This window comes from Malaclemys terrapin, chromosome 23 (assembly GCF_027887155.1).
Source record: "Malaclemys terrapin pileata isolate rMalTer1 chromosome 23, rMalTer1.hap1, whole genome shotgun sequence".
NCBI lineage: Eukaryota > Metazoa > Chordata > Testudines > Emydidae > Malaclemys > Malaclemys terrapin.
In genome coordinates, this window is record NC_071527.1 from 14,171,413 (window position 1) to 14,198,224 (window position 26,812).

General features: G+C 54.0%; 1 protein-coding gene across 1 annotated transcript; it reads right to left on the reverse strand.

Annotated features, from left to right (window-relative positions):
* On the reverse strand, positions 1-26,812 carry LOC128827965 (cAMP-dependent protein kinase catalytic subunit alpha-like). Its single transcript, XM_054012208.1, has 9 exons — positions 26,702-26,812; positions 25,324-25,452; positions 25,046-25,144; positions 3,703-3,785; positions 2,825-2,951; positions 2,485-2,580; positions 2,247-2,369; positions 1,036-1,200; positions 1-266 (listed from the first exon to the last, which is right to left on the reverse strand). Exons 2-9 carry the CDS (start codon positions 25,384-25,386, stop codon positions 141-143), a joined length of 882 nt encoding a protein of 293 aa, XP_053868183.1. The 5' UTR covers positions 25,387-25,452; positions 26,702-26,812; the 3' UTR covers positions 1-140.

Consider the following 26,812-nt stretch of genomic DNA (forward strand, 5'->3'; position numbering starts at 1 on the left):
TTCTATTTCTAGTGAAATGGGTTTTGTCGGAGGACACAGACGTGTTTCCTGGGGCGGGGCAGATGATATCCCCACCCTCTAGATGGGAGTTTCAAGCTTCTTTGTGGGAAAGGGGGATTTTGGGGGGAGGGCCACTGGCCCTAGAACTCATCAAACTCCCTGACGCACTCCTCAGTGACCGAGACCCGGATCTCCTCTTCCTCGTAGTCGTCAAAGTTACTCGTGTCGCCGGGGCCTTTGCACTTTGGTATAAAGGGAGCTTCCACCTGCAAAGGGAGGGGAGGGGGAGGTTGGGGACAAGGTAACGAATCAACATTTGTATATCCACCCCCACTTCTGGGTCTGCTAGGGGCGCACGATCGGGCCCCAACTTTGTAACAAGGCAGGCAAGGATCAGCTACCCCCCCCCCCCAAATCCAGCCAGAAACCCTCACACTTTGCAATCATGGAAGGGGGAGCCCGAGACCCCGCTTGGGAGCCCAGGATCAGGGTCCCCAGCACCCTCCTTAAGGGATATAGGATTGGGCCCCTTAACAACCAGGTGAGGGATGCAGAATCAGTGCCTCCTCAAGCCCCCTTTATCTCACCCCCTCCTCTCACTTTGCAATCAGGGAAGGGCAGGGGGTCATGAGCCCCTTGGATCCCTGTAAGTGCCCCCAGTTGCATCATCAGTAAGGTTTTAATCAGAACCTTCAGCACAGCCCTCTCCCATCTGTGCTAGAGGAATAACGCCATTAGCTGGCAGCAGCAGTAGTAGGCTGTTATCCTCAGGGGGTGGGGACAGGACCATGCTTTTGGCACCATGTTACAAACAGGTGACTGAGGGCTCCCTACTTTAAACCAATGCTGGGTGAGCATAATATCTCCCCCTAGTGGTGGGACCCAGCCACAACACCCTGCTACAGAGTCTCAGTAACCAATGCACTCCTAGAGGCCTGGGCACTGATGATGCCAGGTTCAATTCCTGCTGATGGAGGCTACATGCATGTGGAAGTTATCCAGGCTCTCCTCTGCCCGCCGCCCTCGCCCTCCTACCTTCCTCTGGTAGATGGCGATCCAGTCAATAGTAGCAAACCACTTGTGGTGTTTGATGTCATTGACCCCGTTCCTGAGGTTGCCAAAGCGTCTAGTGAGGTCCACCTGCAGCAGGTTCCGGAGCAGGTCCTTCAGCTCCAAGCTGAAATGACCTGGGAACCGGACCTGGGGTGGGGAGGAGAGACAGAGGTCTGGCTTTTACCTGCCCTGCCCTCGTGGCTAGATTCACAGATAGACCTAATAATGTACAGCCCCTAGCAAGGGGGGGGCGGTCCTGGGCTATGCCTGGGCGCTGAGACACTACCATAATACACCTAATATGTACATCACCTAGCACAATGGGGTCCTGACCCATGACTTGGGCTTGTAGGCACTATCGTAAAACACCTAATAATAAATAACAAGCCCTTTAAAACCACTCCAGGACAATGAGTGGACAAGAGGGGTGGGGGGGCTACTGAGAACTGACACAGGAGCTGAAATGCTTATTTAGCAGCAGCCCCCACCCCCCAGCTCTTATTGAGCATTTTTCCTCCACAGATCTCAAAGCAGGGCTGCCGCATCAGTATCCTCATTTTACATAAGGGGAAACTGAGGCACGGGGAGACGTGACTTGCCCACGGTCACTCAGCAGGCTGGTAGGAGAACCGGGAACAGAACCCAGGTCTGTTAAGTTCCCCACTAGCTTTAAAGCTGACCGTGTCCGACACGAGTGCTTGGAGATCCTTGGCGAAAAGGCGCTGGGGTGGGCAGAGGAATATTATGGGCTCTTGGTTACTATGGCGATGAGTGCTGTACCAGTGCCTGGAGATGACTAGCGGGTTTAAGGAACGTAACAGGGTTGTGGAGGGTTTTGCAATTCAAAACAGTGTATAAGAAAACCAAAGACACCTGTTCCAGGAGTCCCCATGAGAGTTACAGGGAGCACAATGGTGGTGGGATGGGGGATGGAGTCCATGTGTTGGAGAACAGGGGTACGTGGCAAGGGAGGGCCTATGTGTTGGGGTGCAGGGGGAATGGGGAACATGACAGGGAGGATGCCCACGTGTTGGGGACTGGGGGAGCATGGGAGGGAATGAGCATGTTGGCGGCGCAGCGTGTGAGCATCTCTCTGATTGGATGCTGAGACTTGACACCCCCCTTTACCTGGCGAACCCCCTTTCCCCCTCCCCCCAAAATCACACAAGTGTCCCCTCCCCCAGCCCAAATACCTTGCCAGAGACGATTTTCTCATAGATCCGAATGGGCTGGTTTGCGAAGAATGGGGGGTAACCAGCTGCCATCTCGTAGATGAGGACGCCGAGGGCCCACCAGTCCACAGCCTTGTTATAACCCTGCCCGGGGAAAGCAGGCCAGGGTCACACACCGAACGTTTGGGGGCGGGAGGAACCACCTGGTGGCCAGGGATCAGCTAGAGATCAGGCAGCGGACAGGCCCTCCCCAGCTCACCTTGCTGAGGATGATCTCGGGGGCCAGGTATTCCGGGGTCCCACACAGAGTCCAGGTTCGGTCTCTCACCCGCTTGGCAAAACCAAAATCCGTCACCTGGAGCCAAAACACAGAGAGGGGAGAAGCTAGATCAGCCCAGAAGCTGTGACAGCAGGAGGAGGAGGGGAGGGAGGGGAGGAGAGGAGGGGATTGATGTATTCTGGCCGTGTTGGGGTGTCTTGGCTTTGGGAAGGGGAGGGCAGCAGAGAGAGACCTGGGCACGGAGGAGATCACTGCAGGGAGCCAGGAGCCAGTGCTGGGATGGGGAAGGGAAGGAGTGAGGGAGAGGCAGCAGCATCACCTTGATGTAGCCCTGCTCGTCTATCAGGATATTCTCTGGCTTCAGGTTTCGGTAGATGACATCCAGCGAGTGCAGATACTCAAAGGTCAGGATGATCTGAGCAGCGTAGAACCGGGCGTGAGGTTCACTGCAATGAGGTGGGAGGAGAACGTGGGCATCCCGGGCCAGATCCGCCCCCTCTCAGCCAGCCCAGCACCGTTGGCCCCCTGCTGCCTCCACCTTCACCTTCCTTATGGATCCCCAGGCAAGATGCCCCAACCCTTCTAGGCCTGGTAGCCCTATCTGCCCAAGCCAGACCACTAGCCCTAGCACGCACATCCCACCCCCACTGCTAGACCCCTGACTGCATCCAGCCTGGCAACCCAGAGCAAGCCCCTCCAAGACCAGCATCTCCCCCCTAGCCCCAACACACACACCCATGGACCCCCAGCTCCTTCCAGCCTGACTCCATCTAGCCCTGGCATCCCTGCCACTGACTGTGGGTAGTGCTGGCAGAAGACCTCAGCAGCCCTCCCCATGGGGAATCCCTTCCTGACCAGCCCAGCTGGGGATCAGGTCACGCCCTCCAGGATGAGGATCAAAGCCAGCATCGCTGCAGACGCTGCTAGTGGATAGAAGGTCTAGTTCTCTACTGAACTAAATCCCAAATTCACAGCTGTGGAAACTGAGGCACAGAGTGATTTTCCCCCCTTCCCACAAGGAGTGAATGGCAGAGGCAGCAATAGGACCCAGGAGTCCCGACTCCCAGTCCCTCTCCTCTACGTGCTAGATCCCACTGTCCTTCCTGAGCCAGGGATACAACCCAGGAGTCAAACAGCCACCCAGCTCTAACCGTTAGCGACACTGTCCCCAACATCGGCTCCCATGGCAACGCTCACCTGAACCTCCCGATCCGCCGTAGGTGGGAGAACATGTCCCCTCCCGGGATGTATTCCATTACCATATACAGATTGGAGTTATCCTAGAAGGAAATGCAGCAGCAACGGAGTGCAAGGGGGCCACCCAGCAGCGCCTGCGACACCAGGAGGAAACTGCTCCCCACACCCCTGCTCCTTTATTAGCCCCATCCCTTTCCGGGCGCTAACCCCACACGTTTCCAGGGACCCTGATGCAGTGGCCGGGCTTTGCCATAGCACTAAATGCAGTGCACCCGCTGTCTGGGAGAGAACAGCCTACTACTGCCGCCAGCTGCTGCTGTTACTCCTTTAGCTCAAGGGCCAGAGGGACTGCGCTGTGGTGCCGAAGATCCCAGGCACACACCTGCAGTGGGAGTTGCTGCACAGACGCGGCTGGGGAATAGGCTCACTAATGAGAGGGCGCGAGCTTTATTTGCTTGGAGTATTTAGTGCTAGAGCCCTAGAAAATCCAACCCCTCCCCACACATCTGGTCTAGGGGCAGGGACGGGCAGGCCCAAGAGGGATTTCCAGCTGCGACGTCCAACCTGCCGCCCGGTCGGACACCCCAAAGGACCAGAAGCAGGAAGTGAAACTTCTCAAAAGCAGAGTGAGAAATTGACCAGGCTGGCTTCATCCTCCCCCACGCCTGCAATGTCAAAGAGCAACCTCCGAAGTAACTCCGCTGAGCCCAACAAAGCCATTCCGCTAGTGAGACCCTACCCGGCTCGGTGGTGAGAACATGAGCACGAAGCACCCGCGCACGCGCCAGCGGAGACCACTGCCCCTGCCCTCGAGCCCAGGGTGAATTTCCAGCTAGCCCTGGAGAGAGGGTCCAGGCGGGGCATGGGCTGAGCGCCCCATGCTGTACGGTCAGAGGCCTTTTTCTGCAGCCAGATTAGGAGAGCAGGAGCCAAGAAGCAGAAAGTCACATCCTCACATTCCATCTAAATTATATCAGAACAATGGAATACCGGGCTGGTAAGAAGGCTCCTGTCCTCACAGTGCTCAGCATCACCAGGAATCACTTAGCAGCAGTGTGGCTGTGAAATCTCTACATCTTGATTGTTTTCCCTTGCTGGTCCCCACTTCTCTATTGTTTATCTGTCGGCTTCTTTGATAGTTTCTGGTACATAACTAATTTTGCCAGGTGTACATCAGCGAAGGTGGTGGTGTACGACTGGGTAAAGAATTGTTTCACACTACGATAGGATTGGTCAGAGAATTATTTTGTAACACTTCAGTAAAATGATTGGTTAAGGTAGAGCTAAGCAGGACTCAAGTTTCACTATATAAACTGGGTTCAAAAGGAAGTTCTGGGGAACCAACTCCAGGACACAGCCCAGCATCAGCGCTGCCAGATCTCAACACCCTGCCAATGACACCATGCAGAACCTGGAGTCCCAGGACAAGCTGATCCTGACTGGCCAGCAGGGAATGTTCGTCTGCCTTATTGGGAGCGATGGGGATTGTATGAGTAGCGTGTGTATTCTGTTCTGGTAACTGTGACGAAGTGGGGGGGTTTCTTGGGTTTTCAATGGTTTGCATGTAGAGGGGGTGGGACTCAGTTTCCCTGAGTGTTACTGGTTTAACGAGGTGGTGGGAGAGGGAGTTTGTTGTTACAGAGGACCAGCGACAGAACTTGGAACCCCAGCCTATGGCCTGGAGAATGGATACCTCAGCGACTGGTGACCTGGTGACCAGGAGACCCAGCTCGGGAGTCACAGCTGGTTCTGGCCAGTGGGAAGACAATGGGCTGTGAAGAGAGGACCCCAGTGACTTGAACAGGTGGTTCCAGCCAGAGGACAGCTGAGAGGAGAGGACGCCCAGGGGACCCTGTTTACCAGGACAGAAGACAAATGACAGAGGCGGGACTTGGGGGACGTGGTATTAGATGCCCAGATGGGAAGCAGGGGGCTCTGGGCTGGAGAGGGAGAGCAAGCAGAGCCCACCTGGATGCAGGCGAGACTTGGATGTGCTGTGCTGAGGGAGGGCAGGCCCGAGGGCCCTGAGAGTTTCCTGAGCTGTGTTGAGATGCTCAATAAAGCCTCCTGTTTTACGCTGGCTGAGAGTGGCTCTGGTCTAGAGAATTGGGTTGCATTATTCCCTCTGGGAGTGGAGGTCCTGGGGGTCCAGAGCAAGTGGACTCCCTCAAGCGGCCCACGGTGAGAAGCAGGTGTGCTAAGGCTCAGAGAGGTGCAGTTCCAGGAGGCAGAGGGGCTTAACCCCCAAAAGAGACTGGACCCCTGAGAAGGGCTGTCACACTGAAGGGGATTCCCCCAGGGACTGCACGGGACCAAGAGTGGGCACGATCTGTGAGTCCGTGACAGTAACTGTTAATAAACAGAGGTTAAGGATATTTCTGTGTGAGGCTCTTTCACTGGGAAAAGACCCTGCAAACCCGCAGAGTGTGAGGTGACGCCCTGAGCCCACAGAAGGGTGAGACTAGGTGCCTAAATTAAGAGGGTTACCCCTTGAGCCCCAGGAGCAGGGTAAAGGTGGGTGCCCTAGAGCGGAAGGGGAATGAAGCCTGAACCAGTCAGCAGCGAACCAGCTGAGCGGCGAACAGCAGAGGCTAACAGCGGGAGTTTGCCTGGGAGCTGTCCGAGAGGAGGTACGCTAAGTGCTGCATTAGGGGGGCTGTGTTGGTGAGTATCTGAGTGTCTGCTGCTGGGACAGTTGGTCAGTTTGACCGTGTGCTTGATTGCTTGCTTGTTTGTTTGAAAAGTGTGAATTGGGAGTGCTTTGTTCCAGCTGGGCCTTGAGTGGGCCTGACTGGTATATAAGGGCAGTCAGCAGCGAACCAGCTGAGCGGCGAACAGCAGAGGCTAACAGCGGGAGTTTGCCTGGGAGCTGTCCGAGAGGAGGTACGCTAAGTGCTGCATTAGGGGGGCTGTGTTGGTGAGTATCTGAGTGTCTGCTGCTGGGACAGTTGGTCAGTTTGACCGTGTGCTTGATTGCTTGCTTGTTTGTTTGAAAAGTGTGAATTGGGAGTGCTTTGTTCCAGCTGGGCCTTGAGTGGGCCTGACTGGTATATAAGGGCAGTCAGCAGCGAACCAGCTGAGCGGCGAACAGCAGAGGCTAACAGCGGGAGTTTGCCTGGGAGCTGTCCGAGAGGAGGTACGCTAAGTGCTGCATTAGGGGGGCTGTGTTGGTGAGTATCTGAGTGTCTGCTGCTGGGACAGTTGGTCAGTTTGACCGTGTGCTTGATTGCTTGCTTGTTTGTTTGAAAAGTGTGAATTGGGAGTGCTTTGTTCCAGCTGGGCCTTGAGTGGGCCTGACTGGTATATAAGGGCAGTCAGCAGCGAACCAGCTGAGCGGCGAACAGCAGAGGCTAACAGCGGGAGTTTGCCTGGGAGCTGTCCGAGAGGAGGTACGCTAAGTGCTGCATTAGGGGGGCTGTGTTGGTGAGTATCTGAGTGTCTGCTGCTGGGACAGTTGGTCAGTTTGACCGTGTGCTTGATTGCTTGCTTGTTTGTTTGAAAAGTGTGAATTGGGAGTGCTTTGTTCCAGCTGGGCCTTGAGTGGGCCTGACTGGTATATAAGGGCAGTCAGCAGCGAACCAGCTGAGCGGCGAACAGCAGAGGCTAACAGCGGGAGTTTGCCTGGGAGCTGTCCGAGAGGAGGTACGCTAAGTGCTGCATTAGGGGGGCTGTGTTGGTGAGTATCTGAGTGTCTGCTGCTGGGACAGTTGGTCAGTTTGACCGTGTGCTTGATTGCTTGCTTGTTTGTTTGAAAAGTGTGAATTGGGAGTGCTTTGTTCCAGCTGGGCCTTGAGTGGGCCTGACTGGTATATAAGGGCAGTCAGCAGCGAACCAGCTGAGCGGCGAACAGCAGAGGCTAACAGCGGGAGTTTGCCTGGGAGCTGTCCGAGAGGAGGTACGCTAAGTGCTGCATTAGGGGGGCTGTGTTGGTGAGTATCTGAGTGTCTGCTGCTGGGACAGTTGGTCAGTTTGACCGTGTGCTTGATTGCTTGCTTGTTTGTTTGAAAAGTGTGAATTGGGAGTGCTTTGTTCCAGCTGGGCCTTGAGTGGGCCTGACTGGTATATAAGGGCAGTCAGCAGCGAACCAGCTGAGCGGCGAACAGCAGAGGCTAACAGCGGGAGTTTGCCTGGGAGCTGTCCGAGAGGAGGTACGCTAAGTGCTGCATTAGGGGGGCTGTGTTGGTGAGTATCTGAGTGTCTGCTGCTGGGACAGTTGGTCAGTTTGACCGTGTGCTTGATTGCTTGCTTGTTTGTTTGAAAAGTGTGAATTGGGAGTGCTTTGTTCCAGCTGGGCCTTGAGTGGGCCTGACTGGTATATAAGGGCAGTCAGCAGCGAACCAGCTGAGCGGCGAACAGCAGAGGCTAACAGCGGGAGTTTGCCTGGGAGCTGTCCGAGAGGAGGTACGCTAAGTGCTGCATTAGGGGGGCTGTGTTGGTGAGTATCTGAGTGTCTGCTGCTGGGACAGTTGGTCAGTTTGACCGTGTGCTTGATTGCTTGCTTGTTTGTTTGAAAAGTGTGAATTGGGAGTGCTTTGTTCCAGCTGGGCCTTGAGTGGGCCTGACTGGTATATAAGGGCAGTCAGCAGCGAACCAGCTGAGCGGCGAACAGCAGAGGCTAACAGCGGGAGTTTGCCTGGGAGCTGTCCGAGAGGAGGTACGCTAAGTGCTGCATTAGGGGGGCTGTGTTGGTGAGTATCTGAGTGTCTGCTGCTGGGACAGTTGGTCAGTTTGACCGTGTGCTTGATTGCTTGCTTGTTTGTTTGAAAAGTGTGAATTGGGAGTGCTTTGTTCCAGCTGGGCCTTGAGTGGGCCTGACTGGTATATAAGGGCAGTCAGCAGCGAACCAGCTGAGCGGCGAACAGCAGAGGCTAACAGCGGGAGTTTGCCTGGGAGCTGTCCGAGAGGAGGTACGCTAAGTGCTGCATTAGGGGGGCTGTGTTGGTGAGTATCTGAGTGTCTGCTGCTGGGACAGTTGGTCAGTTTGACCGTGTGCTTGATTGCTTGCTTGTTTGTTTGAAAAGTGTGAATTGGGAGTGCTTTGTTCCAGCTGGGCCTTGAGTGGGCCTGACTGGTATATAAGGGCAGTCAGCAGCGAACCAGCTGAGCGGCGAACAGCAGAGGCTAACAGCGGGAGTTTGCCTGGGAGCTGTCCGAGAGGAGGTACGCTAAGTGCTGCATTAGGGGGGCTGTGTTGGTGAGTATCTGAGTGTCTGCTGCTGGGACAGTTGGTCAGTTTGACCGTGTGCTTGATTGCTTGCTTGTTTGTTTGAAAAGTGTGAATTGGGAGTGCTTTGTTCCAGCTGGGCCTTGAGTGGGCCTGACTGGTATATAAGGGCAGTCAGCAGCGAACCAGCTGAGCGGCGAACAGCAGAGGCTAACAGCGGGAGTTTGCCTGGGAGCTGTCCGAGAGGAGGTACGCTAAGTGCTGCATTAGGGGGGCTGTGTTGGTGAGTATCTGAGTGTCTGCTGCTGGGACAGTTGGTCAGTTTGACCGTGTGCTTGATTGCTTGCTTGTTTGTTTGAAAAGTGTGAATTGGGAGTGCTTTGTTCCAGCTGGGCCTTGAGTGGGCCTGACTGGTATATAAGGGCAGTCAGCAGCGAACCAGCTGAGCGGCGAACAGCAGAGGCTAACAGCGGGAGTTTGCCTGGGAGCTGTCCGAGAGGAGGTACGCTAAGTGCTGCATTAGGGGGGCTGTGTTGGTGAGTATCTGAGTGTCTGCTGCTGGGACAGTTGGTCAGTTTGACCGTGTGCTTGATTGCTTGCTTGTTTGTTTGAAAAGTGTGAATTGGGAGTGCTTTGTTCCAGCTGGGCCTTGAGTGGGCCTGACTGGTATATAAGGGCAGTCAGCAGCGAACCAGCTGAGCGGCGAACAGCAGAGGCTAACAGCGGGAGTTTGCCTGGGAGCTGTCCGAGAGGAGGTACGCTAAGTGCTGCATTAGGGGGGCTGTGTTGGTGAGTATCTGAGTGTCTGCTGCTGGGACAGTTGGTCAGTTTGACCGTGTGCTTGATTGCTTGCTTGTTTGTTTGAAAAGTGTGAATTGGGAGTGCTTTGTTCCAGCTGGGCCTTGAGTGGGCCTGACTGGTATATAAGGGCAGTCAGCAGCGAACCAGCTGAGCGGCGAACAGCAGAGGCTAACAGCGGGAGTTTGCCTGGGAGCTGTCCGAGAGGAGGTACGCTAAGTGCTGCATTAGGGGGGCTGTGTTGGTGAGTATCTGAGTGTCTGCTGCTGGGACAGTTGGTCAGTTTGACCGTGTGCTTGATTGCTTGCTTGTTTGTTTGAAAAGTGTGAATTGGGAGTGCTTTGTTCCAGCTGGGCCTTGAGTGGGCCTGACTGGTATATAAGGGCAGTCAGCAGCGAACCAGCTGAGCGGCGAACAGCAGAGGCTAACAGCGGGAGTTTGCCTGGGAGCTGTCCGAGAGGAGGTACGCTAAGTGCTGCATTAGGGGGGCTGTGTTGGTGAGTATCTGAGTGTCTGCTGCTGGGACAGTTGGTCAGTTTGACCGTGTGCTTGATTGCTTGCTTGTTTGTTTGAAAAGTGTGAATTGGGAGTGCTTTGTTCCAGCTGGGCCTTGAGTGGGCCTGACTGGTATATAAGGGCAGTCAGCAGCGAACCAGCTGAGCGGCGAACAGCAGAGGCTAACAGCGGGAGTTTGCCTGGGAGCTGTCCGAGAGGAGGTACGCTAAGTGCTGCATTAGGGGGGCTGTGTTGGTGAGTATCTGAGTGTCTGCTGCTGGGACAGTTGGTCAGTTTGACCGTGTGCTTGATTGCTTGCTTGTTTGTTTGAAAAGTGTGAATTGGGAGTGCTTTGTTCCAGCTGGGCCTTGAGTGGGCCTGACTGGTATATAAGGGCAGTCAGCAGCGAACCAGCTGAGCGGCGAACAGCAGAGGCTAACAGCGGGAGTTTGCCTGGGAGCTGTCCGAGAGGAGGTACGCTAAGTGCTGCATTAGGGGGGCTGTGTTGGTGAGTATCTGAGTGTCTGCTGCTGGGACAGTTGGTCAGTTTGACCGTGTGCTTGATTGCTTGCTTGTTTGTTTGAAAAGTGTGAATTGGGAGTGCTTTGTTCCAGCTGGGCCTTGAGTGGGCCTGACTGGTATATAAGGGCAGTCAGCAGCGAACCAGCTGAGCGGCGAACAGCAGAGGCTAACAGCGGGAGTTTGCCTGGGAGCTGTCCGAGAGGAGGTACGCTAAGTGCTGCATTAGGGGGGCTGTGTTGGTGAGTATCTGAGTGTCTGCTGCTGGGACAGTTGGTCAGTTTGACCGTGTGCTTGATTGCTTGCTTGTTTGTTTGAAAAGTGTGAATTGGGAGTGCTTTGTTCCAGCTGGGCCTTGAGTGGGCCTGACTGGTATATAAGGGCAGTCAGCAGCGAACCAGCTGAGCGGCGAACAGCAGAGGCTAACAGCGGGAGTTTGCCTGGGAGCTGTCCGAGAGGAGGTACGCTAAGTGCTGCATTAGGGGGGCTGTGTTGGTGAGTATCTGAGTGTCTGCTGCTGGGACAGTTGGTCAGTTTGACCGTGTGCTTGATTGCTTGCTTGTTTGTTTGAAAAGTGTGAATTGGGAGTGCTTTGTTCCAGCTGGGCCTTGAGTGGGCCTGACTGGTATATAAGGGCAGTCAGCAGCGAACCAGCTGAGCGGCGAACAGCAGAGGCTAACAGCGGGAGTTTGCCTGGGAGCTGTCCGAGAGGAGGTACGCTAAGTGCTGCATTAGGGGGGCTGTGTTGGTGAGTATCTGAGTGTCTGCTGCTGGGACAGTTGGTCAGTTTGACCGTGTGCTTGATTGCTTGCTTGTTTGTTTGAAAAGTGTGAATTGGGAGTGCTTTGTTCCAGCTGGGCCTTGAGTGGGCCTGACTGGTATATAAGGGCAGTCAGCAGCGAACCAGCTGAGCGGCGAACAGCAGAGGCTAACAGCGGGAGTTTGCCTGGGAGCTGTCCGAGAGGAGGTACGCTAAGTGCTGCATTAGGGGGGCTGTGTTGGTGAGTATCTGAGTGTCTGCTGCTGGGACAGTTGGTCAGTTTGACCGTGTGCTTGATTGCTTGCTTGTTTGTTTGAAAAGTGTGAATTGGGAGTGCTTTGTTCCAGCTGGGCCTTGAGTGGGCCTGACTGGTATATAAGGGCAGTCAGCAGCGAACCAGCTGAGCGGCGAACAGCAGAGGCTAACAGCGGGAGTTTGCCTGGGAGCTGTCCGAGAGGAGGTACGCTAAGTGCTGCATTAGGGGGGCTGTGTTGGTGAGTATCTGAGTGTCTGCTGCTGGGACAGTTGGTCAGTTTGACCGTGTGCTTGATTGCTTGCTTGTTTGTTTGAAAAGTGTGAATTGGGAGTGCTTTGTTCCAGCTGGGCCTTGAGTGGGCCTGACTGGTATATAAGGGCAGTCAGCAGCGAACCAGCTGAGCGGCGAACAGCAGAGGCTAACAGCGGGAGTTTGCCTGGGAGCTGTCCGAGAGGAGGTACGCTAAGTGCTGCATTAGGGGGGCTGTGTTGGTGAGTATCTGAGTGTCTGCTGCTGGGACAGTTGGTCAGTTTGACCGTGTGCTTGATTGCTTGCTTGTTTGTTTGAAAAGTGTGAATTGGGAGTGCTTTGTTCCAGCTGGGCCTTGAGTGGGCCTGACTGGTATATAAGGGCAGTCAGCAGCGAACCAGCTGAGCGGCGAACAGCAGAGGCTAACAGCGGGAGTTTGCCTGGGAGCTGTCCGAGAGGAGGTACGCTAAGTGCTGCATTAGGGGGGCTGTGTTGGTGAGTATCTGAGTGTCTGCTGCTGGGACAGTTGGTCAGTTTGACCGTGTGCTTGATTGCTTGCTTGTTTGTTTGAAAAGTGTGAATTGGGAGTGCTTTGTTCCAGCTGGGCCTTGAGTGGGCCTGACTGGTATATAAGGGCAGTCAGCAGCGAACCAGCTGAGCGGCGAACAGCAGAGGCTAACAGCGGGAGTTTGCCTGGGAGCTGTCCGAGAGGAGGTACGCTAAGTGCTGCATTAGGGGGGCTGTGTTGGTGAGTATCTGAGTGTCTGCTGCTGGGACAGTTGGTCAGTTTGACCGTGTGCTTGATTGCTTGCTTGTTTGTTTGAAAAGTGTGAATTGGGAGTGCTTTGTTCCAGCTGGGCCTTGAGTGGGCCTGACTGGTATATAAGGGCAGTCAGCAGCGAACCAGCTGAGCGGCGAACAGCAGAGGCTAACAGCGGGAGTTTGCCTGGGAGCTGTCCGAGAGGAGGTACGCTAAGTGCTGCATTAGGGGGGCTGTGTTGGTGAGTATCTGAGTGTCTGCTGCTGGGACAGTTGGTCAGTTTGACCGTGTGCTTGATTGCTTGCTTGTTTGTTTGAAAAGTGTGAATTGGGAGTGCTTTGTTCCAGCTGGGCCTTGAGTGGGCCTGACTGGTATATAAGGGCAGTCAGCAGCGAACCAGCTGAGCGGCGAACAGCAGAGGCTAACAGCGGGAGTTTGCCTGGGAGCTGTCCGAGAGGAGGTACGCTAAGTGCTGCATTAGGGGGGCTGTGTTGGTGAGTATCTGAGTGTCTGCTGCTGGGACAGTTGGTCAGTTTGACCGTGTGCTTGATTGCTTGCTTGTTTGTTTGAAAAGTGTGAATTGGGAGTGCTTTGTTCCAGCTGGGCCTTGAGTGGGCCTGACTGGTATATAAGGGCAGTCAGCAGCGAACCAGCTGAGCGGCGAACAGCAGAGGCTAACAGCGGGAGTTTGCCTGGGAGCTGTCCGAGAGGAGGTACGCTAAGTGCTGCATTAGGGGGGCTGTGTTGGTGAGTATCTGAGTGTCTGCTGCTGGGACAGTTGGTCAGTTTGACCGTGTGCTTGATTGCTTGCTTGTTTGTTTGAAAAGTGTGAATTGGGAGTGCTTTGTTCCAGCTGGGCCTTGAGTGGGCCTGACTGGTATATAAGGGCAGTCAGCAGCGAACCAGCTGAGCGGCGAACAGCAGAGGCTAACAGCGGGAGTTTGCCTGGGAGCTGTCCGAGAGGAGGTACGCTAAGTGCTGCATTAGGGGGGCTGTGTTGGTGAGTATCTGAGTGTCTGCTGCTGGGACAGTTGGTCAGTTTGACCGTGTGCTTGATTGCTTGCTTGTTTGTTTGAAAAGTGTGAATTGGGAGTGCTTTGTTCCAGCTGGGCCTTGAGTGGGCCTGACTGGTATATAAGGGCAGTCAGCAGCGAACCAGCTGAGCGGCGAACAGCAGAGGCTAACAGCGGGAGTTTGCCTGGGAGCTGTCCGAGAGGAGGTACGCTAAGTGCTGCATTAGGGGGGCTGTGTTGGTGAGTATCTGAGTGTCTGCTGCTGGGACAGTTGGTCAGTTTGACCGTGTGCTTGATTGCTTGCTTGTTTGTTTGAAAAGTGTGAATTGGGAGTGCTTTGTTCCAGCTGGGCCTTGAGTGGGCCTGACTGGTATATAAGGGCAGTCAGCAGCGAACCAGCTGAGCGGCGAACAGCAGAGGCTAACAGCGGGAGTTTGCCTGGGAGCTGTCCGAGAGGAGGTACGCTAAGTGCTGCATTAGGGGGGCTGTGTTGGTGAGTATCTGAGTGTCTGCTGCTGGGACAGTTGGTCAGTTTGACCGTGTGCTTGATTGCTTGCTTGTTTGTTTGAAAAGTGTGAATTGGGAGTGCTTTGTTCCAGCTGGGCCTTGAGTGGGCCTGACTGGTATATAAGGGCAGTCAGCAGCGAACCAGCTGAGCGGCGAACAGCAGAGGCTAACAGCGGGAGTTTGCCTGGGAGCTGTCCGAGAGGAGGTACGCTAAGTGCTGCATTAGGGGGGCTGTGTTGGTGAGTATCTGAGTGTCTGCTGCTGGGACAGTTGGTCAGTTTGACCGTGTGCTTGATTGCTTGCTTGTTTGTTTGAAAAGTGTGAATTGGGAGTGCTTTGTTCCAGCTGGGCCTTGAGTGGGCCTGACTGGTATATAAGGGCAGTCAGCAGCGAACCAGCTGAGCGGCGAACAGCAGAGGCTAACAGCGGGAGTTTGCCTGGGAGCTGTCCGAGAGGAGGTACGCTAAGTGCTGCATTAGGGGGGCTGTGTTGGTGAGTATCTGAGTGTCTGCTGCTGGGACAGTTGGTCAGTTTGACCGTGTGCTTGATTGCTTGCTTGTTTGTTTGAAAAGTGTGAATTGGGAGTGCTTTGTTCCAGCTGGGCCTTGAGTGGGCCTGACTGGTATATAAGGGCAGTCAGCAGCGAACCAGCTGAGCGGCGAACAGCAGAGGCTAACAGCGGGAGTTTGCCTGGGAGCTGTCCGAGAGGAGGTACGCTAAGTGCTGCATTAGGGGGGCTGTGTTGGTGAGTATCTGAGTGTCTGCTGCTGGGACAGTTGGTCAGTTTGACCGTGTGCTTGATTGCTTGCTTGTTTGTTTGAAAAGTGTGAATTGGGAGTGCTTTGTTCCAGCTGGGCCTTGAGTGGGCCTGACTGGTATATAAGGGCAGTCAGCAGCGAACCAGCTGAGCGGCGAACAGCAGAGGCTAACAGCGGGAGTTTGCCTGGGAGCTGTCCGAGAGGAGGTACGCTAAGTGCTGCATTAGGGGGGCTGTGTTGGTGAGTATCTGAGTGTCTGCTGCTGGGACAGTTGGTCAGTTTGACCGTGTGCTTGATTGCTTGCTTGTTTGTTTGAAAAGTGTGAATTGGGAGTGCTTTGTTCCAGCTGGGCCTTGAGTGGGCCTGACTGGTATATAAGGGCAGTCAGCAGCGAACCAGCTGAGCGGCGAACAGCAGAGGCTAACAGCGGGAGTTTGCCTGGGAGCTGTCCGAGAGGAGGTACGCTAAGTGCTGCATTAGGGGGGCTGTGTTGGTGAGTATCTGAGTGTCTGCTGCTGGGACAGTTGGTCAGTTTGACCGTGTGCTTGATTGCTTGCTTGTTTGTTTGAAAAGTGTGAATTGGGAGTGCTTTGTTCCAGCTGGGCCTTGAGTGGGCCTGACTGGTATATAAGGGCAGTCAGCAGCGAACCAGCTGAGCGGCGAACAGCAGAGGCTAACAGCGGGAGTTTGCCTGGGAGCTGTCCGAGAGGAGGTACGCTAAGTGCTGCATTAGGGGGGCTGTGTTGGTGAGTATCTGAGTGTCTGCTGCTGGGACAGTTGGTCAGTTTGACCGTGTGCTTGATTGCTTGCTTGTTTGTTTGAAAAGTGTGAATTGGGAGTGCTTTGTTCCAGCTGGGCCTTGAGTGGGCCTGACTGGTATATAAGGGCAGTCAGCAGCGAACCAGCTGAGCGGCGAACAGCAGAGGCTAACAGCGGGAGTTTGCCTGGGAGCTGTCCGAGAGGAGGTACGCTAAGTGCTGCATTAGGGGGGCTGTGTTGGTGAGTATCTGAGTGTCTGCTGCTGGGACAGTTGGTCAGTTTGACCGTGTGCTTGATTGCTTGCTTGTTTGTTTGAAAAGTGTGAATTGGGAGTGCTTTGTTCCAGCTGGGCCTTGAGTGGGCCTGACTGGTATATAAGGGCAGTCAGCAGCGAACCAGCTGAGCGGCGAACAGCAGAGGCTAACAGCGGGAGTTTGCCTGGGAGCTGTCCGAGAGGAGGTACGCTAAGTGCTGCATTAGGGGGGCTGTGTTGGTGAGTATCTGAGTGTCTGCTGCTGGGACAGTTGGTCAGTTTGACCGTGTGCTTGATTGCTTGCTTGTTTGTTTGAAAAGTGTGAATTGGGAGTGCTTTGTTCCAGCTGGGCCTTGAGTGGGCCTGACTGGTATATAAGGGCAGTCAGCAGCGAACCAGCTGAGCGGCGAACAGCAGAGGCTAACAGCGGGAGTTTGCCTGGGAGCTGTCCGAGAGGAGGTACGCTAAGTGCTGCATTAGGGGGGCTGTGTTGGTGAGTATCTGAGTGTCTGCTGCTGGGACAGTTGGTCAGTTTGACCGTGTGCTTGATTGCTTGCTTGTTTGTTTGAAAAGTGTGAATTGGGAGTGCTTTGTTCCAGCTGGGCCTTGAGTGGGCCTGACTGGTATATAAGGGCAGTCAGCAGCGAACCAGCTGAGCGGCGAACAGCAGAGGCTAACAGCGGGAGTTTGCCTGGGAGCTGTCCGAGAGGAGGTACGCTAAGTGCTGCATTAGGGGGGCTGTGTTGGTGAGTATCTGAGTGTCTGCTGCTGGGACAGTTGGTCAGTTTGACCGTGTGCTTGATTGCTTGCTTGTTTGTTTGAAAAGTGTGAATTGGGAGTGCTTTGTTCCAGCTGGGCCTTGAGTGGGCCTGACTGGTATATAAGGGCAGTCAGCAGCGAACCAGCTGAGCGGCGAACAGCAGAGGCTAACAGCGGGAGTTTGCCTGGGAGCTGTCCGAGAGGAGGTACGCTAAGTGCTGCATTAGGGGGGCTGTGTTGGTGAGTATCTGAGTGTCTGCTGCTGGGACAGTTGGTCAGTTTGACCGTGTGCTTGATTGCTTGCTTGTTTGTTTGAAAAGTGTGAATTGGGAGTGCTTTGTTCCAGCTGGGCCTTGAGTGGGCCTGACTGGTATATAAGGGCAGTCAGCAGCGAACCAGCTGAGCGGCGAACAGCAGAGGCTAACAGCGGGAGTTTGCCTGGGAGCTGTCCGAGAGGAGGTACGCTAAGTGCTGCATTAGGGGGGCTGTGTTGGTGAGTATCTGAGTGTCTGCTGCTGGGACAGTTGGTCAGTTTGACCGTGTGCTTGATTGCTTGCTTGTTTGTTTGAAAAGTGTGAATTGGGAGTGCTTTGTTCCAGCTGGGCCTTGAGTGGGCCTGACTGGTATATAAGGGCAGTCAGCAGCGAACCAGCTGAGCGGCGAACAGCAGAGGCTAACAGCGGGAGTTTGCCTGGGAGCTGTCCGAGAGGAGGTACGCTAAGTGCTGCATTAGGGGGGCTGTGTTGGTGAGTATCTGAGTGTCTGCTGCTGGGACAGTTGGTCAGTTTGACCGTGTGCTTGATTGCTTGCTTGTTTGTTTGAAAAGTGTGAATTGGGAGTGCTTTGTTCCAGCTGGGCCTTGAGTGGGCCTGACTGGTATATAAGGGCAGTCAGCAGCGAACCAGCTGAGCGGCGAACAGCAGAGGCTAACAGCGGGAGTTTGCCTGGGAGCTGTCCGAGAGGAGGTACGCTAAGTGCTGCATTAGGGGGGCTGTGTTGGTGAGTATCTGAGTGTCTGCTGCTGGGACAGTTGGTCAGTTTGACCGTGTGCTTGATTGCTTGCTTGTTTGTTTGAAAAGTGTGAATTGGGAGTGCTTTGTTCCAGCTGGGCCTTGAGTGGGCCTGACTGGTATATAAGGGCAGTCAGCAGCGAACCAGCTGAGCGGCGAACAGCAGAGGCTAACAGCGGGAGTTTGCCTGGGAGCTGTCCGAGAGGAGGTACGCTAAGTGCTGCATTAGGGGGGCTGTGTTGGTGAGTATCTGAGTGTCTGCTGCTGGGACAGTTGGTCAGTTTGACCGTGTGCTTGATTGCTTGCTTGTTTGTTTGAAAAGTGTGAATTGGGAGTGCTTTGTTCCAGCTGGGCCTTGAGTGGGCCTGACTGGTATATAAGGGCAGTCAGCAGCGAACCAGCTGAGCGGCGAACAGCAGAGGCTAACAGCGGGAGTTTGCCTGGGAGCTGTCCGAGAGGAGGTACGCTAAGTGCTGCATTAGGGGGGCTGTGTTGGTGAGTATCTGAGTGTCTGCTGCTGGGACAGTTGGTCAGTTTGACCGTGTGCTTGATTGCTTGCTTGTTTGTTTGAAAAGTGTGAATTGGGAGTGCTTTGTTCCAGCTGGGCCTTGAGTGGGCCTGACTGGTATATAAGGGCAGTCAGCAGCGAACCAGCTGAGCGGCGAACAGCAGAGGCTAACAGCGGGAGTTTGCCTGGGAGCTGTCCGAGAGGAGGTACGCTAAGTGCTGCATTAGGGGGGCTGTGTTGGTGAGTATCTGAGTGTCTGCTGCTGGGACAGTTGGTCAGTTTGACCGTGTGCTTGATTGCTTGCTTGTTTGTTTGAAAAGTGTGAATTGGGAGTGCTTTGTTCCAGCTGGGCCTTGAGTGGGCCTGACTGGTATATAAGGGCAGTCAGCAGCGAACCAGCTGAGCGGCGAACAGCAGAGGCTAACAGCGGGAGTTTGCCTGGGAGCTGTCCGAGAGGAGGTACGCTAAGTGCTGCATTAGGGGGGCTGTGTTGGTGAGTATCTGAGTGTCTGCTGCTGGGACAGTTGGTCAGTTTGACCGTGTGCTTGATTGCTTGCTTGTTTGTTTGAAAAGTGTGAATTGGGAGTGCTTTGTTCCAGCTGGGCCTTGAGTGGGCCTGACTGGTATATAAGGGCAGTCAGCAGCGAACCAGCTGAGCGGCGAACAGCAGAGGCTAACAGCGGGAGTTTGCCTGGGAGCTGTCCGAGAGGAGGTACGCTAAGTGCTGCATTAGGGGGGCTGTGTTGGTGAGTATCTGAGTGTCTGCTGCTGGGACAGTTGGTCAGTTTGACCGTGTGCTTGATTGCTTGCTTGTTTGTTTGAAAAGTGTGAATTGGGAGTGCTTTGTTCCAGCTGGGCCTTGAGTGGGCCTGACTGGTATATAAGGGCAGTCAGCAGCGAACCAGCTGAGCGGCGAACAGCAGAGGCTAACAGCGGGAGTTTGCCTGGGAGCTGTCCGAGAGGAGGTACGCTAAGTGCTGCATTAGGGGGGCTGTGTTGGTGAGTATCTGAGTGTCTGCTGCTGGGACAGTTGGTCAGTTTGACCGTGTGCTTGATTGCTTGCTTGTTTGTTTGAAAAGTGTGAATTGGGAGTGCTTTGTTCCAGCTGGGCCTTGAGTGGGCCTGACTGGTATATAAGGGCAGTCAGCAGCGAACCAGCTGAGCGGCGAACAGCAGAGGCTAACAGCGGGAGTTTGCCTGGGAGCTGTCCGAGAGGAGGTACGCTAAGTGCTGCATTAGGGGGGCTGTGTTGGTGAGTATCTGAGTGTCTGCTGCTGGGACAGTTGGTCAGTTTGACCGTGTGCTTGATTGCTTGCTTGTTTGTTTGAAAAGTGTGAATTGGGAGTGCTTTGTTCCAGCTGGGCCTTGAGTGGGCCTGACTGGTATATAAGGGCAGTCAGCAGCGAACCAGCTGAGCGGCGAACAGCAGAGGCTAACAGCGGGAGTTTGCCTGGGAGTTCGCCTAGGGAGAGCGCACTGAGGCTTTCATCTGCAGGTTTCTCCGAGTCGTTCCTGCAACAGTTGAGGAAGCTCCTAAGAGGACGGAGATATGGAAGGTGAGCGATCAGCTGTTGTAACCTGCACAGGTTGTGCCATGTTTGTCTTTCTTCCGCAGGACAGAAGCGACTTTGTCTGCACAAAGTGCAAGCTGGTCTCCATATTGGAGGACAAGGTTCGAGGGCTGGAGAAACAAGTATCAACTCTGCGTTGCATAAGGGAAAATGAAGATTTCCTGGACAGACGTCAGGAGATGCTTCTACGGCCACAATGTTCTGAAGATTCAGAGCAGGCGCAGCAGGGACAGAAGGATTGTGAGGAGGTTTGGCAGCATGTGACCTCCAGAAGAAGAAAGAGGAGCGTCCATGCACCAGCAATGGAGATACAGGTGAGGAATCGTTTCCATGTTCTCTCTACAGGTGCTAATGCGGAGAGTGGACTAGATGGCCCATCTGAGGGAAGGGAGCAGAAGGAGACTCCACCGATTGGAAGGCAAAAGATGCACTGTCCTAGGGATGGGGGTTCCACGACCACCACTCCCAAAAGGAGGAGGAGGGTGGTGGTGGTCGGGGACTCCCTCCTCAGGGGGACTGAGTCATCTATCTGCCGCCCTGACCGGGAAAACCGAGAGGTCTGCTGCTTGCCAGGAGCTAGGATACACGATGTGACGGAGAGACTGCCGAGACTCATCAAGCCCTCGGATCGCTACCCCTTCCTGCTTCTCCACGTGGGCACCAATGATACTGCCAAGAATGACCTTGAGCGGATCACTGCAGACTACGTGGCTCTGGGAAGAAGGATAAAGGAGTTTGAGGCGCAAGTGGTGTTCTCGTCCATCCTCCCTGTGCAAGGAAAAGGCCGGGGTAGAGACCGTCGAATCGTGGAAGTCAACGAATGGCTACGCAGGTGGTGTCGGAGAGAAGGCTTTGGATTCTTCGACCATGGGATGGTGTTCCAAGAAGAAGGAGTGCTAGGCAGAGACGGGCTCCACCTAACGAAGAGAGGGAAGAGCATCTTCGCCAGCAGGCTGGCTAACCTAGTGAGGAGGGCTTTAAACTAGGTTCACCGGGGGAAGGAGACCAAAGCCCTGAGGTAAGTGGGGAAATGGGATCCTGGGAGGAAGCACAAGCAGGAGAGCGCAACAGGGGAGGACTCCTGTCTCATGCTGAGAAAGAGGGACGATCGTTGAGTTATCTTAAGTGCCTATACACAAATGCAAGAAGCCTGGGAAACAAGCAGGGAGAACTGGAAGTCCTGGCACAGTCAGGGAACTATGATGTGATTGGAATAACAGAGACTTGGTGGGATAACTCACATGACTGGAGTACTGTCATGGATGGATATAAACTGTTCAGGAAGGACAGGCAGGGCAGAAAAGGTGGGGGAGTTGCGTTGTATGTAAGAGAGGAGTATGACTGCTCAGAGCTCCGGTATGATACTGCAGAAAAACCTGAGAGTCTCTGGATAAAGTTGAGAAGTGTGAGCAACAAGGGTGATGTCGTGGTTGGAGTCTGCTATAGACCACCAGACCAGGGGGATGAGGTGGACGAGGCTTTCTTCTGGCAACTAGCAGAAGTTGCTAGATCACAGGCCCTGGTTCTCATGGGAGACTTTAATCACCCTGATATCTGCTGGGAGAGCAATACAGCGGTGCACAGGCAATCCAGGAAATTTTTGGAAAGTGTAGGGGACAATTTCCTGGTGCAAGTGCTGGAGGAACCAACTAGGGGCAAAGCTTTTCTTGACCTGCTGCTCACAAACAGGGAAGAACTAGTAGGGGAAGCAAAAGTGGATGGGAACCTGGGAGGCAGTGACCATGAGATGGTCGAGTTCAGGATCCTGACACAAGGAAGAAAGGAGAGCAGCAGAATACGGACCCTGGACTTCAGAAAAGCAGACTTTGACTCCCTCAGGGAACAGATGGGCAGGATCCCCTGGGAGAATAACATGAAGGGCAAAGGGGTCCAGGAGAGCTGGCTGTATTTTAAAGAATCCTTATTGAGGTTGCAGGAACAAACCATCCCGATGTGTAGAAAGAATAGTAAATATGGCAGGCGACCAGCTTGGCTAAACAGTGAAATCCTTGCTGATCTTAAACGCAAAAAAGAGGCTTATAAGGAGTGGAAGATTGGACAAATGACCAGGGAGGAGTATAAAAATATTGCTCAGGCGTGCAGGAGTGAAATCAGGAAGGCCAAATCACACTTGGAGTTGCAGTTAGCAAGAGATGTTAAGAGTAACAAGAAGGGTTTCTTCAGGTATGTTAGCAACAAGAAGAAAATCAAGGAAAGTGTGGGCCCCTTACTGAATGAAGGAGGCAACCTAGTGACCGAGGATGTGGAAAAAGCTAATGTACTCAATGATTTTTTTGCCTCTGTCTTCACGCACAAGGTCAGCTCCCAGATTGCTGCACTGGGCAGTACAGCATGGGGAGAAGGTGACCAACCCTCTGTGGAGAAAGAAGTGGTTCGGGACTATTTAGAAAAACTGGACGTGCACAAGTCCATGGGGCCGGATGCGCTGCATCCGAGGGTGCTAAAGGAGTTGGCGGGTGAGATTGCAGAGCCATTAGCCATTATTTTTGAAAACTCATGGCGATCGGGGGAGGTCCCAGATGACTGGAAAAAGGCTAATGTAGTGCCCATCTTTAAAAAAGGGAAGAAGGAGGATCCGGGGAACTACAGGCCAGTCAGCCTCACCTCAGTCCCTGGAAAAATCATGGAGCAGGTCCTCAAGGAATCAATTATGAAACATTTAGAGGAGAGGAAAGTGATCAGGAACAGTCAGCATGGATTCACGAAGGGGAAGTCGTGCCTGACTAACCTAATTGCCTTCTATGATGAGATAACTGGCTCTGTGGATGAGGGGAAAGCAGTGGATGTGTTATTTCTTGACTTTAGCAAAGCTTTTGATACTGTCTCCCACAGTATTCTTGCCACCAAGTTAAAGAAGTATGGGCTGGATGAATGGACTCTAAGGTGGATAGAAAGCTGGCTAGATCGTCGGGCTCAACGGGTAGTGATCAATGGCTCCATGTCTAGTTGGCAGCCGGTTTCAAGTGGAGTGCCCCAAGGGTCGGTCCTGGGGCCGGTTTTGTTTAATATCTTTATTAATGATCTGGAGGATGGTGTGGACTGCACTCTCAGCAAGTTTGCAGATGACACTAAACTAGGAGGCGTGGTAGATACACTAGAGGGTAGGGATCGGATACAGAGGGACCTAGACAAATTAGAGGATTGGGCAGAAAAAAACCTGATGAGGTTCAACAAGGACAAGTGCAGAGTCCTGCACTTAGGACGGAAGAATCCCATGCACTGCTACAGACTAGGGACCGAATGGCTAGGTAGCAGTTCTGCTGAAAAGGACCTAGGGGTCACAGTGGACGAGAAGCTGGATATGAGTCAACAGTGTGCTCTTGTTGCCAAGAAGGCTAACGGCATTTTGGGCTGTATAAGTAGGGGCATTGCCAGCAGATCGAGGAACGTGATCGTTCCCCTTTATTCGACATTGGTGAGGCCTCATCTGGAATACTGTGTCCAGTTTTGGTCCCCACACTACAAGAAGGATGTGGAAAAATTGGAAAGAGTCCAGCGGAGGGCAACAAAAATGATTAGGGGTCTGGAGCACATGACTTATGAGGAGAGGCTGAGAGAACTGGGATTGTTTAGTCTCCAGAAGAGAAGAATGAGGGGGGATTTGATAGCAGCCTTCAACTACCTGAAGGGGGGTTCCAAAGAGGATGGAGCTCGGCTGTTCTCAGTGGTGGCAGATGACAGAACAAGGAGCAATGGTCTCAAGTTGCAGTGGGGGAGGTCCAGGTTGGATATCAGGAAAAACTATTTCACTAGGAGGGTGGTGAAACACTGGAATGCGTTACCTAGGGAGGTGGTGGAGTCTCCTTCCTTGGAGGTTTTTAAGGCCCGGCTTGACAAAGCCCTGGCTGGGATGATTTAGCTGGGAATTGGTCCTGCTTTGAGCAGGGGGTTGGACTAGATGACCTCTTGAGGTCCCTTCCAACTCTGATATTCTATGATTCTATGATTCTAACCCTGCTGTCTCTAAGGGGACGAAGGGAGCTCAGCCTTGGCAGTTCAGCCCATCCTTGGTCTCCCTGTTCAGGCAGTTCTGGTCTGCGTGACATGGGCCTTCCTGACCCTCTACCAACTAAACAGGCCCCAAAACCCTAGTGGTACCTTGATGGGGCCCAGTCAGCACGTACCAGGCCAGATTCCTAGCTCAGTGCGGTAAATCCAGAGCAGTCACATTGATTTCAACAAAGTTCTCCCACATTTACACCTGTGGATTCAGCTGCGAGGGATTTATTTTACGCTGTCGTAGGAGAATTGACTGGCTTAGCGAGACAGCCTGTGTAACAGCAGCCACTGGCCCCACTGCTACTGTGTCACCCGAGAGCTACACGGCAAGGAGCAGTGGTGATATTTCTATTGTAGCAGATTCTGCAGACAAGGGGCCAGAGATCAAAACTATTTAACCCGAGAACGATGAGGGGCCCCAAGAAAACGACACTGCCAGCACTGCCTGTCACTAACACGCCCATCACCCTGGCCTCCAGGCTCCCGCAGGGGCTGCGATTTATCCTTCAGCCTCCTCTGAGCTGACAACTCTTCGTCGCTACAACCCACTAACCTCAGGCTGACAGACAGGAGACAGGTCTCCCTTCAGAGCCAGCCCCTCTTTATTCATGCCAGCCACAGGGGGGGCTGTGGAGCTCGAAGGCACAACTATCTTTGCTCTCCCCCCTACACACAGGGTGTAGCTCACAGGTTCAGAGAAGAGGGTCCAAGCCCCATCGCCGGGGCCTGAATTTTAGCTTTCACAGAAACTCCGTTGTGATGGTTTCAAAGTCTCCACAAAGCCAATTGTGCGTGAAGTTAGGACTTCCTCTGAGATTCCCCCGCAAGCCAGAGCTCATGCCGGAGGGCCAGCACAAGGGAACTGGAAACTGAAACTGACTAGAAATAAAAGCAAAACTGACCAGGTTTTTAGGAGTATCACTGTTCAAAACCAGAACAGAAGAGCCTGAAAAAGGGGAATGATCCAATCTGATTTTTCTTAGTCCCAAACCTGATCCCAGACGTCACGCCAGGAATGTTTGTTCTCGGGATACAAGAGACGCAGACTGTACCCTTCGACCCCTTCAGCACAGCTTTGGTTTTAAATAGGAAACTAATCGAGGGGATTGTGGGAGTCGGGGGGGGCTGGAGGGGGGAGACACACAGCGCAGGGCTGGGCTGGCTGGCAAGCAAAGGACACCTACCTTGAAGGAATACTCCAGCTTTACCAGTAATGGAAATGTGATCGCCTGGAGTATCCGTTTATTATTTAATGGGTGCTCAATTTGTTTGAGCTTCACTACCTGGGAGAGAAAAGGAAATCGCAACATCAAATCTTCCTCTGCTGGCGCAGCACCCTCTGCACCTCCCACACACTCCCCTCTCCTGCATCCCCACGCAGGGTTCAGCCCCAAATCCCTCCCCCGCACTGGGGATTCCACGGTCCCAGGGCAGATCTCCGCAGCAGCCCCCGGCACCTCACCTTCTTTTTATCCATGATCTTCATGGCATAGTGATTCCCGGTCTCTTTGTGTTTCACCAGCATCACCCTCCCAAAGAAGCCCGTGCCCAGGGTCTTGATTCGATCAAACTGATCCAAACTGGCCGTGTTCTGGAAGGGGAAAAACAAACCTGATGTGGGGCCAGATGGGTCCTGGGGGCATCAGGAAGGAACCTGCCCGGGATAGTAGTATTTGCACTGCAAGACTGGACGGGTCTTTAATGACCATGAGGGGGTCAGAGCTTCGGTTTTTATAGCTCACCAGAAAGGCAGCCCCTCCAGGGCCAGCACTGACTGTGACAGGAGAGTGCCTCTAACTGAACCCCCCACTCTCTGCAGCACAGCACCCCCTAGCACCGCACCCCCTAGCACAGCACAGCACCCCTAGCACAGCACAGTGTTCTTGAGAACACTGATATGAAGTACATGTCAGATTTCACCACGAGAGGGCGCCAAAGGAAACCGCTACATTTTGAATGAGACACAGACAAGGGAATCCCTGCTCCTTGGGCAGAACCAAAATCCAGTTCCAGACAGGCGACCCGCCCAGCTCCATTCAGTGGGGGTTGGTGGCTTAGAGGTGGGGGAGGGGATGGGAGTCAGGACTCCTGGGTTCTGGCCCTCGGTCTGTGCGGAGGGGGAGTGAAGTGTAGTGGTCAGAGGGTAGGAGACTGGGAGTCAAAAGATCTCTTCCTACTCTGCCACCAACTTCCTATACCTTTGACCAAGTCTCTTTCCCCTCTGGGCCTCAGTTTCCCCATGTGTGCCATGGAGTTAATGACACAGGGTGTGCGGGAGGACTAGCAAAGTGACAGTGCTGCAGAACCACCCCAGGCGGGATTTCCAATGGGGACAGACCCAGGGCTGACCCCAAAAGCTTTTCCGGCACGTACAAACTGGGGTACTGTGCTCAAGTGCAGGCAGCAAATGGAGGTCCTTTGAACAGAGTCCCTGTTAACACAATCCCCCAAGAGCCAATCTGGAGCTGGGCCGGACGACCACGCTGGGGCCTTGGGAGGAGGATGGGGGAGGGGGAGACAGGCTGGATCACAAAAAGTCCCACATGGCTAGTATCCCCCACCCGCACCCCCCAGCAGAGAGGAGTTGAACCTACAGATTTCTTGGCCCTCCAGTTACCAGAGGGCAGACTGTGGGGGGGAGGAGGGGGAAGAGGAACATGGTCCACTCAGTCCTGCCCTCCAGGAGCAAAAATAACCCCAGACCCTCAGCGGAGGCAGTGTGGCAAGGTGGCTCAGTGATGGGGAAAGAAATCCAGGGGGTGATTGCAGAGTAATCAGCCTGGGGCTGCAGGGGCCTTGATTGAGGGGGTGAGGGGTGATCTGGGTTGGGGGCACAGTACCTGGGAGGGGTTCTCCCATTTCTTGAGGAAGTCTTCTTTGGCTTTGGCTAGGAACTCCTCCACTGTAAGGGAAACAGAGAGGGAGCAGCGTGAGGAGTCAGGAGGGGTCGG

Bases quoted from the DNA above. Each gene is read 5' to 3' on its own strand.
- LOC128827965 (XM_054012208.1), bottom strand. From the start codon at position 25,386: ATGCTGGTGAAACACAAAGAGACCGGGAATCACTATGCCATGAAGATC. The intron at 25,145-25,323 runs GTGAGGTGCCGG...TTTCTCTCCCAG, and splicing joins AGATCATGGATAAAAAGAAG to GTAGTGAAGCTCAAACAAAT. The intron at 3,786-25,045 runs GTAGGTGTCCTT...ATTTCCTTCTAG, and splicing joins AGCTGGAGTATTCCTTCAAG to GATAACTCCAATCTGTATAT.